The sequence below is a fragment of the Pezoporus wallicus genome, unplaced genomic scaffold (assembly GCF_028554395.1).
Source record: "Pezoporus wallicus isolate ANWC-B61680 ecotype Strahan unplaced genomic scaffold, APGP_CSIRO_Pwel_v1 contig_4816, whole genome shotgun sequence".
Taxonomy (NCBI): Eukaryota; Metazoa; Chordata; class Aves; order Psittaciformes; family Psittacidae; genus Pezoporus; species Pezoporus wallicus.
In genome coordinates, this window is record NW_026640990.1 from 3186088 (window position 1) to 3200364 (window position 14277).

A 14277-nucleotide genomic window follows, 5' to 3' on the forward strand; every position below is an offset into this window, starting at 1 on the left:
AATATTTTAACTTTTTCCACAATTTAAGATCTCAGACCTCATTAATTTATTCTACCTTTACAAAATCAGCTGTTAAAGGAAAATATACAATTATTTTCGTTACCAATTTAGTGAGTTAGGTCTTGATTTCAATAATACTATGCATTTCTGAAGCCAGTAGAAAATGGAAGCAAAAGCTCAGATGCCAAGTATTCTGTAGTGAGTAAATTGAATACACATTCAAATTTCTTCACTGTGGTTTGCTCTATATCCTATTTTGATCTTTTAATTCTTGTTCAAAAAAGACTATAAGAGCAATGCATATAGATTATTTAATACAGAAGACTATACCTCCTTAAAAACTACAAACAACAATATTACAGGATAGATATCACCACTTTGGGAAGACGAATGAAACTACAGAGAGCACATCTAGAAGCTCAAAAGCTGGCAGCAAGAGATAATGCGTCATCTACAGCATCAGTATATAAATACCTTTCCAACACACCTAGTTTTGATGTTAGTATTCATACAATACTCTCCAAGGTTATGGACAATGCATTTATAGAAGCTTTATCTGACATTAAGGTAATCTAATTTATTTTAAAACTTCACTGTTAAAACTGGATGGATATTATGAAAGATAAACACGCTAGGTTATTTCCAGTATATATCTTAAAGTTATTTACCTATGAATACAGCAGTAATTACAGGTCACTTTGCTGAATGACAGCACATTATAGCATGTTCTATTTATTTAGTCATACTTTAATCTCTTTGCACAAACAAATCACCACTAGGTTAGATCAGACTTCAAACTTGTAGTTACTCTTGCAGTACCACAACGCATTCCTTTTGTTGAACACTTATTATAGCAAGTATCAGTAATGACCACTATGAAATTAAGGTTATGGCTTCCATTAGTTAAAGGGGCTTTACTTATTTTGAACATTGTAAGTCTTTATGGACAATGTTTTATGCTTATTTTTTCCCTACATCTACCTTGAGCTGATTTTCAGTTTTTAGTAACAGGATAAACAGTTTCTTTGAAACTGTTGAAAAATGAAATAAAGCAGTTTGTCCACACAAAATTTTTTCTTCAGTTGTTATGTTAAAAAGATCTAATGGACACAGACTAGAAGAAAGCTTGACATTTAAGTTTATGACAGTTAAGCTAATTAACATATCAATTTTAAGCAATGGCTTAAAGAATGACATTTAAATTGTCCTAAAATAAAATAAAAAAATATATATAACTCCATAAATAAAAGCCTTTTGAAGAGATTTCTGCCAGAATCTCCCAAATACCAGCATTACTTTTATAGGTCTTTTGGATAATTAGTACATGAAACAACATTTTAAAAATACTGTATTATATGGGGGGAAAAAAAAATACTTTGAAAAAAAACTAGCATCTCTGTATTACAACAAACTGCTCTGTAAATTTAGAAAAGCAGTTGTCAAATTCACTAAATCATTTAAAGCTGACATGTCTTTGTGACATTCCATAGGGGAAAACATAAAAAGAAGTCAAACATCCTGGTCAGATGTCACCTCCATTTTACTACTGAAGAAATCCTATTTAAATGAAATGTTTGGTGTCTATGTCAGCATGACAATGAAGCTATGATACTGTGTTTAACAGGAATATGATACTACGGCAATGATTATATTACCATAAATTTAACAATGTTGATTTCACATAATACCACACAGGAGAAAAGAGCAATCAAAGTAATTTCTTCAGGGAGATGGGGGAAGCCTTTCGAAACAACAGAAGATGTAGCAGTTGACAGTGGGATATAAAGTTATAAATCCCAGATGAAACATACTACTACCTTATTATTAGTAGTCATGTCTCTGCAGCTGTTAAGATCTCCCAGCTGGATGTTTCTAATGTGAACTTTGAACACTACAATTAACATGTAGTCGCACTTACAAAACAGAATGCCTTTTATTTTCTCCAAGAGTTCATTGACTTCACTGAAAGTAGGGATCACTGCAGTGAGCTGGCATAATTTGGGAAAAATAGTGAAAATATACTGTGTTTATATGATTCTCTGTGCTTTAACATTTGAAATGAGAAGAAATTGTACTATTTTGCATCTAGAAGTGATTTATGTCTCTATAGTGTCAAAGTGCATTACTAGTCTTATGCTATACTAAAGGGGCACTGTTTCTTATTTCAAACACACTTTTGCAAAAACTTAGATGTGCTATATGCTCAGAAAAAAATAACAGTTTTAGATGCATGAAAGTCCAGACACTTTCACACCCCTTTACTATGCAGTTGCATATGCTGCATCTCCTATGCAGAGGTGCTAAAATTTAAAGATTTTGGATTTTCATTAAAAAAAAAATAAAATATCTATAGACACACACACATATTTTGAGGAGGAAAAAGACCACAGAAAAAAAGTTCAACAAGCATAAGATAAGCACGAGCAAAGGGAAAATGTGCCCCAAAAAAATCAAGGAGCAATTGCAGAATTTGAGAGCACTATAGAAGCTAAAAAAGGGTATTTTCAGGTACTTAAAGAATGAAAAAATTTAGTAGCTTTTAAAATTAAACCCTAAACAGACTGAGTCAGCCATCTGGAGGGCAGATAAAAGATGACTGCAAACGTCAAATATGATTGAAGGCTGACAACAGAGAAGAGGGAGACTTCCAGGGTCTTTGTCAATGCTATTTTCCGCATTTTGCAACAGCCCAGGTAGAGAAGAAGTAAGGAAAGACATAGGAATTCAATATGACTCTCCAAAAAGGCAATGTTAAATAAGAACTGAACTGTTAAGGGAAGGCAGAAAACAGACAGAAGAAAAAGACATAGGAAGGTACATAACATACTATAGGCTGAAGAGAAAAAAAAACACTGTAAAAACAAAGTTATCAAAACAGAGAAAACCACAGAGGTTAAAGAGAGAGCTCTGCAGGATACCAAAAACTGGTTAGGAATGGAGTTATTTTAAACACTGTACATTGCAAGTCACATTAAAGATAATTAAGCCCAAAATCCAAACATGTATTTCATCATTTTGTTCACATTCTCTAACAGAAGGTTGCCAAGACAACAAATGCAACAAACTTTATTCTCAAAATCAAAGATATTTTATGTTTTACAATTAGACATAACAGTCTTAAATACCGATTTACTATTCTTGAAAACACCATTATAGAGGCACTGTGTGTTCTACCTAGGTTTACTGAATGTAGATAGGAAATTATTAGCAGAAGTTGTTACCCACTATAGCTTTGGTTTTTAAAGTTTTTTTTAATTACAAAACCAGCCATTAGACCCAGTCAGAAATCTGAAACTTAACAGCATGATAGAAAGAAAACCAGAAATATTAACTATTCTGTTAAGACTTCGCCAGTTCATAAACCACAGCACTTTCCAAACATGCTGTTCAAGTTAAACCCCACTGCTACAAAAAGTATTCCTTCAGTGCCATCTAGCCTTTGGTAATCAACCTACAAAAAAGAAATAAGGTGAGGGAAGCATGTTGACTATCTTCCTGCAGAATTCCAGGAAAAAAAAAAAAAACTTTTTCTGAAATAGGCAGAAGCTTTTTAGCAGGAAGTTTCCCATCTATTATGGAGCACAACAATGGAAAGCCATCAGCAGTAAGCATAAGTAGTAGCACAGAAGTAGAGGCTGAGGAAAATCAGTCTTTTCTACAGATTGCTTCCAATCTGTTTTCAGAAAGTCTACCAATATCAGAAGTTTAGCATTACTTTTACAGATTTGCTTCAAATAACTGACCACTTTACACTATAAAGCAATATGTAATTGCTACACACCCCGTTAATTGTCAAAAATAACTGAGAATGATCCTTACTCCACTGACTTGCAGTTGTATTAACAGTGTGAAGTTCAGCTTAAAGGAAAATTGAGAGGCTTCAAATAACTCCCGCTGAGAAAGAAACCAAACCATAACCTCAAAATTCAGAGGAATATCATGGGCACGGTTGCTATCAGGTCAATTATGTGTAGTTAATTTGAATTATACCCTAGCTAGGTTTTGGGGGAATGTGAATAAGACTTGCTTCACAGGATTAATGAGTTCTATTCTTAAACAGTCAGCTTAATATATTTGTTTCTAACTAAAAACAAAACAATCCTCAAATTAAAAAATCCTTATGAAGTTTAATCATGCCAAATGCAAGGTCTTACACCTGTGTCGGAGTAATCCCAGGCACAGCTGAAGGTTGGGCAGAGAAGAGATTCAGAGCAGCCCTGTGGAGAAGGACTTGGGGGTGTTGGTCAATGAGAAAATGAACATGAGCCGGCTTCAGTGTGTGCTCGCAGCCCAGAAAGCCAACTGTATCCTGGGCTGCAACAAGAGCAGCGTGACCAGCAGGTCGAAGGAGGTGATCCTGCCCCTCTGCTCTGCTCTTGTGAGACCTTACTTGGAGTATTGTGTGCAGTTCTGGGGTCTTCAACATAAAAAGGACATGGAACTGTTGGAACAAGTCCAGAGGAGGGCCACGAGGATGATCAGGGGACTGGAGCACCTCCCATATGAAGACAGGCTGAGGAAGTTGGGGCTGTTCAGCCTGGAGAAGAGAAGGCTGCGTGGAGACCTCATAGCAGCCTTCCAGTATCTGAAGGCGGCCTACAAGGATGCTGTAGAGGGACTCTTCATAAGGAACTGTAGTGATAGGACAAGGGGTAATGGGTTGAAACTTAAACAGAGGAAGTTTAGATTGGATATAAGGAAGCAGTTCTTTACTGTAAGGGTGGTGAGGCACTGAAATGGGTTGCCCAGGGAAGCTGTGAATGCTCCATCCCTGGCGGTGTTCAAGGCCAGGTTGGATAGAGCCTTGCGTGGCAGAGTTTAGTGGGAAGTGTCCCTGCCCATGACAGGGGGGATGGAACTAGATGATCTTAAGGTCCTTTCCAACTCTAACTATTCTATGATTCTATTCTACATCTTAACTACTTTTGAGTAATTCCATTTTGACCAATCTCAAAATGAACTGCTGATACCACCAGAAGCATCCCGTCACCTGCACTTCCAAAACTATATTCTCACTACATTATCCTGATACATTTCAATATGAACCAAGAATATAAAACACACTGAAATGCCGTTTACTGAGAACCACCTCATATGTGGAAGAACAGTGCTTTGCTAAATTTCGTGTCTCAAGAGGGATGACAAAGTTATAACAGATTGCAGCCTCAATGCAATATTAAGTGTTCTTGAAAAGAAGTGCTTCACATACCTAGAACTGTAGGAACACTAAGACTGAAATTGGGTGCACACATTTCATCCAGAGGGACCAAAGCTGTATGTACTAGAACAACAACTGACCCCAACATGTTTAAAAAACTGCCCCTCTCCTAAATTTCTGATGCTTGACAACAAAAAGCAATTTGAAAAAGATTTAACACCAATGCTCCTATAACTTATATTTAGGTATAAAGAAAAAGGAAACGTCATTAAAAACACCTAGATCAGCACACAGTTATCTTTAAAGTGTCCAGAAACTCAGAGCTTCTCGATGTATGTGTCAATTTGGTTTACATACTTTTAAGAAAATGCTTTTCTTGTTTATACTCATAACTTTGACAAATGCACCAACTTTAACACTACTGTTCTCTTTGGGCACATGTTTACCTGCTCATTATGGTTTGAAGATTTTCTAGGAATAATGAAAACAATGTGCAAAACTTAGAAGTTCAGCAACACAGTTATATAAAGTACACTAGAGTAACTCTGAAGTCCTTCTGCTATTGAAAAAGCTATGGTACTTGCTAGAATAAAGAACAAAATTTAAAAAGGAATAGCCTTAAACTCACATTAAAATTTAACACTTAATATGCAGTTACCAACTTACCCAGGAAACACCACTTACAAGGTGATGAAAAGAAAGAAGCTAATTTCTACCAGTATTTATTCTCATATTTCACACACCAACACAACAGCTGTTGCTCTCTCCATCATCCAAATTCAAAGTGGTCATTAACAGCTGCCACAACTGAAACAAAGGAGTACAACTGAACTTGCCTTGATTTTAGCAGCTAAAACAGCATGAGAAGATTTACTGTGTCAGTTCTGAACCAAGCAGCTCTCAAAGGCATATAAGCTTTCCAATCCCAAAGGAAAAGAAGGTAATTTGCCATAAAAGCTTGTTCACAAAAATGTCATGCTTCTCAAACCAACATCACAAGAGGTTTGTGCACTGTAATACAGTCACATAACCTCTTAATAGTATTTGAGAGCAGGGACACATATCATATTAGACAGAGGCAGAAATGCCATCTCATTAAGTAATTCAGTTTCTTACTACCTCCCGTTGCTGCAATAGTTAAGCTCTGAAGTTGGAGACTAGAGCAGCAATGGGAGGGTTGTGGCTATTTTCACTCTGAAGACAGCACCTTGAAATCAGTTGCTACTTTCATGCCTTTTCCTTTCCCTGCTACAAGCAGAAAACCATCTGCCAGCAAACTCTGCTGAAAGACTGGTTGAGGAACGTTGCTAACAGAATGTACTGAAGCAAGTTTATACTCTTAGTTCCATATTGACAAGTAATAATAGATTTTTTTTTTACATAGCAGTTGCAGTTTCAGACTAAAAGCTTAACCGTGGATACATTAAGGATCCTCTCCCACTAATTTAGTATGCCCACAAATATCTGCTCATAATGGAGACTAAACACAAAACTGTGACACTGACTTCTGAGGATTTGAAATTGGAAGCAGTCTACTGGTTTTCCTAATAAAAGATTTCAGTCGTAACTGAAAGTTTTTTAGAAACTGATGATATGGAAAACAAATGCCAGAGATTTTTATACTTGTAATATTGGAAAAAGAAAAGCAATTATATCAACCTAATGAAAACTATTAAGTGAGAACAGTACAATTTAAGAGTCAGCATCATTTTTGTCAGATTCTGGAATATGGCATGAAGATGTTGGGACAAAAGAGCATGGAACTTAGATATGACCTTATGAGCTTAACCAGAGGCTACCAGCAACACCAGCTTCGGCTAAGTGGCACTCAGATGCATGCCAGTGAAAAACACCTTTCAAGGCTGACATCTGTATGAGATTCCAATCCCAGAACCACTGTATTTCTGAGCAGGAAGTTTGAATCACTTCATGAATTTTAGAAAACAGAGTAAGGCAAAGCTCTTTCACAGACATCCTAAGGAGAAATGGCAGCTTACCAAGACAACATATTTACAAAACATCCTTTTATATTACAAGTAAAATTCAGACATGCTGTTTGCTGTTTTCTAGAATGCACCAGTGAGCTACAATCTCACAGGAGACTTCATGGGCTACTTCAGTGACTCTTGCGAAGAAAAACCTTGGCCTACAAACCCAAAAGACAGGCTTTCAGATGAAGGAGTGTGAACAACCACTTACTCACTCTGCCCTTCACAGGACAGGATTTCTGTGATGATCAATGCAACAAATGCACAGAAAATACAAAACTCCATGCTGCTATTCCACATTAGTGATGGTATGTGCTATACAGCTCTGTCCATAAAAATGGTCTCCAGTATGCTGGGCACAGAGGGAAATGTAGGAGATACAATACAAAGTACAGACTGACACTCTCAGAGTTCGCTCTTAGTCACTTCCCAGAAGGTTCAGATAATTTAACTTCTACAGTGAAAAAAAATCTTCATGAAAAACTTAGTAAGAATGCAGCTCATTTTCAGTCTACAATTATGTTCAAGCCTATAAAACCTGCTTTTAATTCAGAAGCATTTTGTGCTGAAAATTCTTCCAATGGCTGTTACAAAATCTAGATAGCACCGCATGGAAACTCAATATTTATCTGTATGGAATTAGCATTGTGCCATTTAAAAAAAATTTTCAGCACTCCCATTATATACTTCTATCAAAAATCCACACTGGGCAATATATATCTTGTCTCAAATGGCAACCTCTAAGGGGTTCACACTTCATAAAAGTCTCCCAAATGCTACTTCAAAATCAATCCTTGTATATCTGAATAGCTGTTTTATTCCATACTTTTACATTATCTTAAGCTTACATTTTTTTTTTTTACAGCTGTAACAAATCTACCCAAAATTTTAAGAGCCTAGCCTCTCACGCAACGAGAACTATGCTTTGGTATTAACCCCCTGAGGAGGATGTGCAACTAAAGAATAGGTAGAATACCTAGGACACTTCACTGTGTAGAAGTAAATGTATTGGAAATACACACAAGTCTGAGTTCACATAACAAATAGCCATTTGAGAAATCAAACTGGCAATTTAAAGCTTACTATAAAGTCATTTTGAAAAGTGAATTATTAAAAATATTAAAATATTAAGGTAATTAACACAGTAAATTACACAATTTCTTACACAGTGAGAAATTAGTGATTGAACTAAATAATGCTACCTTAGCAAGTTTATTTCCTTTTTAAGTGGAGCAAATTTCAGCATATTTCACTGTGCGTATCTACGCTTCACAAACCAGAAAACATTTTGCCCAGTTTCAAAAATTCAGAATTGCCCTTTCCCAAGTTTCAATCACAAAGGGAAAAAATAGAAGAAAACAGAATTATGAGATTTCAAAAATTACCTAGGAAGAAGAGAAAAACATAATAAATTCACACTCCAGAAATAATTCTAGCCACATGCCAAGAAATGACAAAACAGATTCATTCCAATGAGATCCAGATTTCACTCCAAGGGTAATTAAATTCTCAACAACTAAAGCACATCTATCTCTTAAAACCAGATTTCAATTATTATTCCAGAATCCTATATCCTGATAATTACATTGATGCTCATTCTGTATATACCCAAAACACTTGTTTTATTTATTTCAGTAAATAAAGACTCATATTGTTACCGAAGTCTACAGTAACAAGGAGTAAGAAGATTCTCTTTAGTCTTTTTCTAACATAGGGTCTTGTTACAACCTGATAAATGAGGGAACACTCAAAACAGTTTCCTGTTCTAAACTTATATGCCCAAATGACATTGGTTTAAAGAAAAACAAAACCCCGAACACCACAACCATACTCTCTAGAGTGTATGAAAGAAAGAAGCCAAAATTACTGGAATATTTTCAATCTGAATTTTTACTTCTTGCAAACTATTATACACTAGAAAATCATAGTGCCTTTAAAAATTAACATACCTCAGAACAGTGCACACAACTGTATTAGCTATCTTATTTTTTACGTAAATGAGAACTTTGACTTTCCAGAAATATTCAAAGCTTCACTCTGAATCAAAGTTCATGTACAAAAATTTGGTTTTTATGTGTCTACTTCATACAATGGACAGGAGAAAACAAACTAGATCAAACTTTGATACAGCAAAAGAGCTTCATTAGTCATCAAGCAAAGGAGCAATGAGACTTCAATTAGGATGCATGTTTTAGGATACATTGCTTGTATGTATTTTGAACATCCTTCCAGACAAAACTAATGAAAGCAAAAACATAGCAAGGATGATACACTATAGTACATGTTCGCATTCTAGGAAAGAGGAAAACATTTGTTTCCCACTTTCTGAAATAAAATTATTTCAGTCCTAAGCAGTTATTACAAAAATTGTCGTAGAAATCAGACATTCAGTCCTTCGGATGCGTAACTAACAGACTTCTACTAAGGGAATGCTAACCCTACTCAGGCACAAGCAAGCAATATACTAATACAGTCTTGCCCTCTAATGAAATTCATTTATAGGAAATAAGAACTCAACCTTGACTTCAGCCTGGCTCTATAAATCAAAGTGGTTTAGGTTTCTTTCATTAAGACAGTTGCATTACAATCAAGAGCACAATTCAAGCCTAGAAACACAGAAAATGTGCAGATCCACATTAATGTTTGTTCAGGTTCTTTCTGGTTTCTGGTTTGTTTGTTGGTTTGGGTTTGGGTATTTTTCCTCTTTCTGTAATCAAACTGTTAATTTTGTTTGCAAGGCTTTTTTGGTTTTGAATAATTGTAATCTAAGATTTGATTACAACCACTCAGTGGCAGTGAAACGCAAAAACATTTTAATTATACCTTTAACTTGAGCTGAAGATAGTTAGTGACAAAATTGATGAAAGCCTATATTAAAAACTAAACAAAACCAAAACAAACACCAAAAAAACACCAGCAAAAAAAAAAAAAAACACACAAAACACATCTGAAGCTGTACCTCACATTGTTGACCAGCTTCCTGCCATGAAACAGTAAAGCAGCTCAGTATGTAGCTGAAACAGAGAACGTGAGCAAACAGTACAGCTAAATATTGAGAATAAGTATTGACAAATATTGTCTATGTCAGTGGCTTACAGAACCATCACAGTTGCTCTGCTAAGCACCAGTCTTCTCACACAGAATTAGCAGAAATTCCACCTGCGATTTGGTGCTCAGCAGCAAAGATCAGTTGTCGAAAGAAATACAAGGAATATCAATGAAATGAAATGAATGCTTGAAGACTTGAAAGGAGTTCAGTTCTTAGAATGTTAACCAGTTGATTTTTGCCTTCAAAACTGGAAATGAAACGGAAGTTGGAATAGTGGAATAAGTTGTTTTCCGTTACACACACACATAAAAAAAATCCTCACAAGGTCTAAAAAAAAAAAAAAAAAGACGAAAAAAAAACCACCCCTCGTGCACGTCCTACCTAGCCGTCAGTTCCCATGGCATCATCTTATGAGAGGTTATTAAGATTTGTATAACTTTCAAGCCTCCAACACCGGATTCTGCATTTGGTCCATAGCTATCTGGCCAGCTAGTGAAAAACATAAGGACTGTCCTAAAAGAGGCCGCATTCTATTTTATTTCCCTACACACACCATGCCCTTAAAACCAAGCTCTACTGAGAGCAAAGATACTTGTTTTTCTTCTCCCTCCCAAAAAAAAAAAAAAAGGAACAAAAAGATTGAGTAGCCAGCAAGCTCCTTCCACCATCTTCCTATTCTTCTTGTCACTCCAGAAGCCTAGCTAACGTCCCTCTGCAGAAGCTGCCTTTTCAAAAATGGTCAAAACATTCCTAATCTAAGATTACCCAGGAAGAGCTGCACTGCCATCTATGGAAAAATTTAGGAAAAATATTAATAGTTGTTGATATTAAGGTCAATACAGTAACAATGTAACAGTAAGATGGAAATAAGAAAAAGGCTGATTGTGCATTAACCAGTACCAGTTACTCACCATCTAGTTACTTGAATTCAGCCACATTGCTTCTACTCACTCCAGCTTGATGCCATGGAAACTCTAGAACCAACTATATGTTTTGCAGATTTCCCTAGAAACATTAATTCCAAGGGCCAGTTAAACTGGCATCAGCTCAAAAACACTCAAAATTCTCAATTCTAATGCTTAACCACTGGATTTTGCCAGATACTAACTGCTTTTACCTTCACCACACCAGAAGATAGAAACCACATAATTTGATCACATATCTCCCAGCAATCAAAGCATCTGATGTGCTGATTATTCTCAATGCCTTTAGTTCTATTTTTTTACCTTCTTTATTCTTATTGCATGTAAAAAAAAGGAAAAACAAGGAACAAAAGTTACATTAACCTACATAAGAATATAATTCTTCAGATATAATGACTAACTGCATCAGAAATTCCTCTGCATCTTCAGATTAAAAAAATTATTCAATCTTTAGGCTAAAGAATTTAAACGTATCATGCTTTCTACCAAAAACAACATGCATAGGGAATAAAAAAAAATAAAACCAAACTCAACCACCACTAAAAGCCAATTCAACAAACATTTCAGAGCTACAATTTCCCCTCAAAACCCAACCCAACTGAAAATACATTTATGTCTTACAAAAATAAAATATTATTGATGTTTCCCTCATTTAGATAAAAAGTCACAGTAAACACTGTGATTCTGAAATAGCACTAACAGGATAAAAATTAAAATGGATAGAAAACACAACAACTTTCTAGATTCAACCATAAGTCTTTAAACCTCCTCCTTCCTCTGCTTCCACAAAGCATAGTAAGTTCATTCCTTCATTTTTAAGCCCTCATTAAAAAGTTAATTACTTTCAGTAGAGGAAGAAATAAACAAAAAAGTGAACAAAAATATCAAAAGCTTCTAATGTACCTTTGCTCCACAAGGCTTTCAACAGCTTCTGTCAATCAGAACATTATCAGTTCACATACAGATACATGGAGGTCACATGTATCAAACCCCTTGATACACAGGGTCCAAAACATTGGAAAGTAGTGTCTTTTATTTGTCTGACAAACTACACTGTATGTATCAAAATATCTATATTTATTATTTTTCAAGGGCAAAGTTTAAAAACTTTTTTGCTGGCATGTGCATGCATGTGCTTGCAGAAAGGGTGCTTGTTTTTACAGCACCCTTTTTTGTCCCCTGTATGTCAATATCAGTAAAACTACAGAACTCATTCTGCAAGTCTCAAACTGCTTTTCCTAGCTGGCCACAATTACAACAAAAAGTTAATAACCATTTCTAGACTGTAAGCACTGACGCTCAACATCATTTATTTAAAAGAGAAAGCAAACCATAAGTATCTGAAAAAATATCAGTTATTTGTATGCAGTTACACAAGAATATAATTACATAGCTATGTCAAATTTTCAGGAGAAAGCTCTGCTATTCTGCTCTGGGACTACAGCAAACAACCCAGCTAAAAGTACAAATCAAAGTCTAAGCAAGTGCCACAAACCCTGACCAAGTCCAAAAGTACATTACTAAATTCACAGTGGTGTCACAGTATCTAACATGCTCAAAATACATGAAGCATGACACTGATTATACCATTTTTTTTTCCTCTTAGAAGCTCCAATTTTTAATACTGTGTTACTAAAATATGAGTTGCTTTATTCAAAAGTCTGTTCAGGTAAAGGAATATGAACAGTGAAAAGTGATGAAGAACAGACAGATAAGTTATTTTCCTCATGCCCACTAAAATCCCAGGGTTGGCTCCCTCACCTCAGCCGGAGGGTCACAGCACTGCAACAACTCTCCATCCTTTCTTAAGGCTGAATTTGAATCAGTCCTCAGACTGATTTCTTACAGATCTGTTACAACTTTAAGAAAAAAGGTTCTTACGCATCTTGTGTATCACATCTGAGACATACAAAGAGTCCTGCTATATGAGCTACAGTCGGGTATCTACCTTACAGATTCTATGCTTGAACAAGCTGAGAAATCAAAATAAACTTCAGTTCAGAAGGGTCCTATGCATTTACAGTATACAAACAAGATGACACAAGTCAGACAGGCAATAGCTATTTTCTTGCTTTTTCACTCCTAAATTTAGTGACTGGTAGGAGATATTTAACCTATCATTTGTGGAAATTCCTTTCTTTATTCTTTGTGAGCACCACCATGAGACTGTGTAAGGATGGAGCTGTTCTGCCCTAACTTGAGACTAAGGAAAAAACAAACAAACAAAAAAAAAAGTGTGACTCAAGGTCACCTGTCCAGGAACAAACTTCCTAAACAAGAAGTTTCAAAAACCTATCAACTACAGACAAAAGAAGAAACAATTCTGAAGTAAAAAAAAAACAAACAAAACAACAACAAAAACAAAAATCCAAACTACACTAATTCAGTTTTCAAAAGAGATTTAAGCAATCAACTCGAAATACTACATTTAAGCAAGTTATACATATAAATACGTACTATGCTGTTCATTTCTGAAGACTCATAACTTCCACATGGATGGACACTTCCAATAGGTTCCAATCCTTCTTCATCCCACATATACGTGCCATCAGAGCTGTCAGATGGAGAAAGCTCAAAAGAAGAACCAGCTCTATAATTCATCTCTGGAGAAATCGCATTCTCGGCAGTATGCTTTGTGCTTTCACTGTTGTCATCCACTGCTTAGAGAAAATAGGAATAGTTGAGGTAACAAAACCAATCCAATACTTCAAAAATGAATACTAAGATGTCTATTACTGGTACTTGTCTGTAACTACACTGTAACAGACCATCTGAAAGCATTCTACAGTATTGTTCACTCATCCTAGAGGGGAAAAAAAGCTCAAGCTGGTTTGGTAGCTACAACTAAGTATTCTTTCAACCTACATCTTTCCTGGCCTTTTACATTGCACTAATTCACCCATCATGAAAGCTACTTTCTAGAAATCAGTATGTTTTTAACATAAAAGAGGTGGGACCAAAAGTTTATCTTTTGGATCCAATCTTTCAAATGTAAGTTCTCTCAAAACAAGTATGTGGGAAGCCCATCATTGTTTTGAAAACACGGCTTTTTAAAAACATCATCTGTCTCTTCAACTATTTTTTAAATAATTAATATAGCATGCATGGGGGGGAAGGGGCAATAGTGACACTGCCATTTAAAATTTAACTGATTTAAAT

General features: G+C 35.5%; 1 protein-coding gene across 6 annotated transcripts in view; it reads right to left on the bottom strand.

The window, feature by feature from the left end:
• CCSER2 (coiled-coil serine rich protein 2) overlaps positions 1 to 14277 on the bottom strand; it is a 67979-nt gene that overhangs the window by 38512 nt on the left and 15190 nt on the right. For 3 of the 6 annotated variants that reach the window (XM_057421533.1, XM_057421537.1, XM_057421536.1), the window contains exon 3: positions 13576 to 13775. In XM_057421533.1, the coding sequence (XP_057277516.1) occupies positions 13576 to 13775 (200 nt within the window). Of the gene's footprint in view, positions 1 to 13575; positions 13779 to 14277 lie in introns of all 6 variants that reach the window. The other 3 variants (XM_057421532.1, XM_057421535.1, XM_057421534.1) reach the window with 1 other exon arrangement.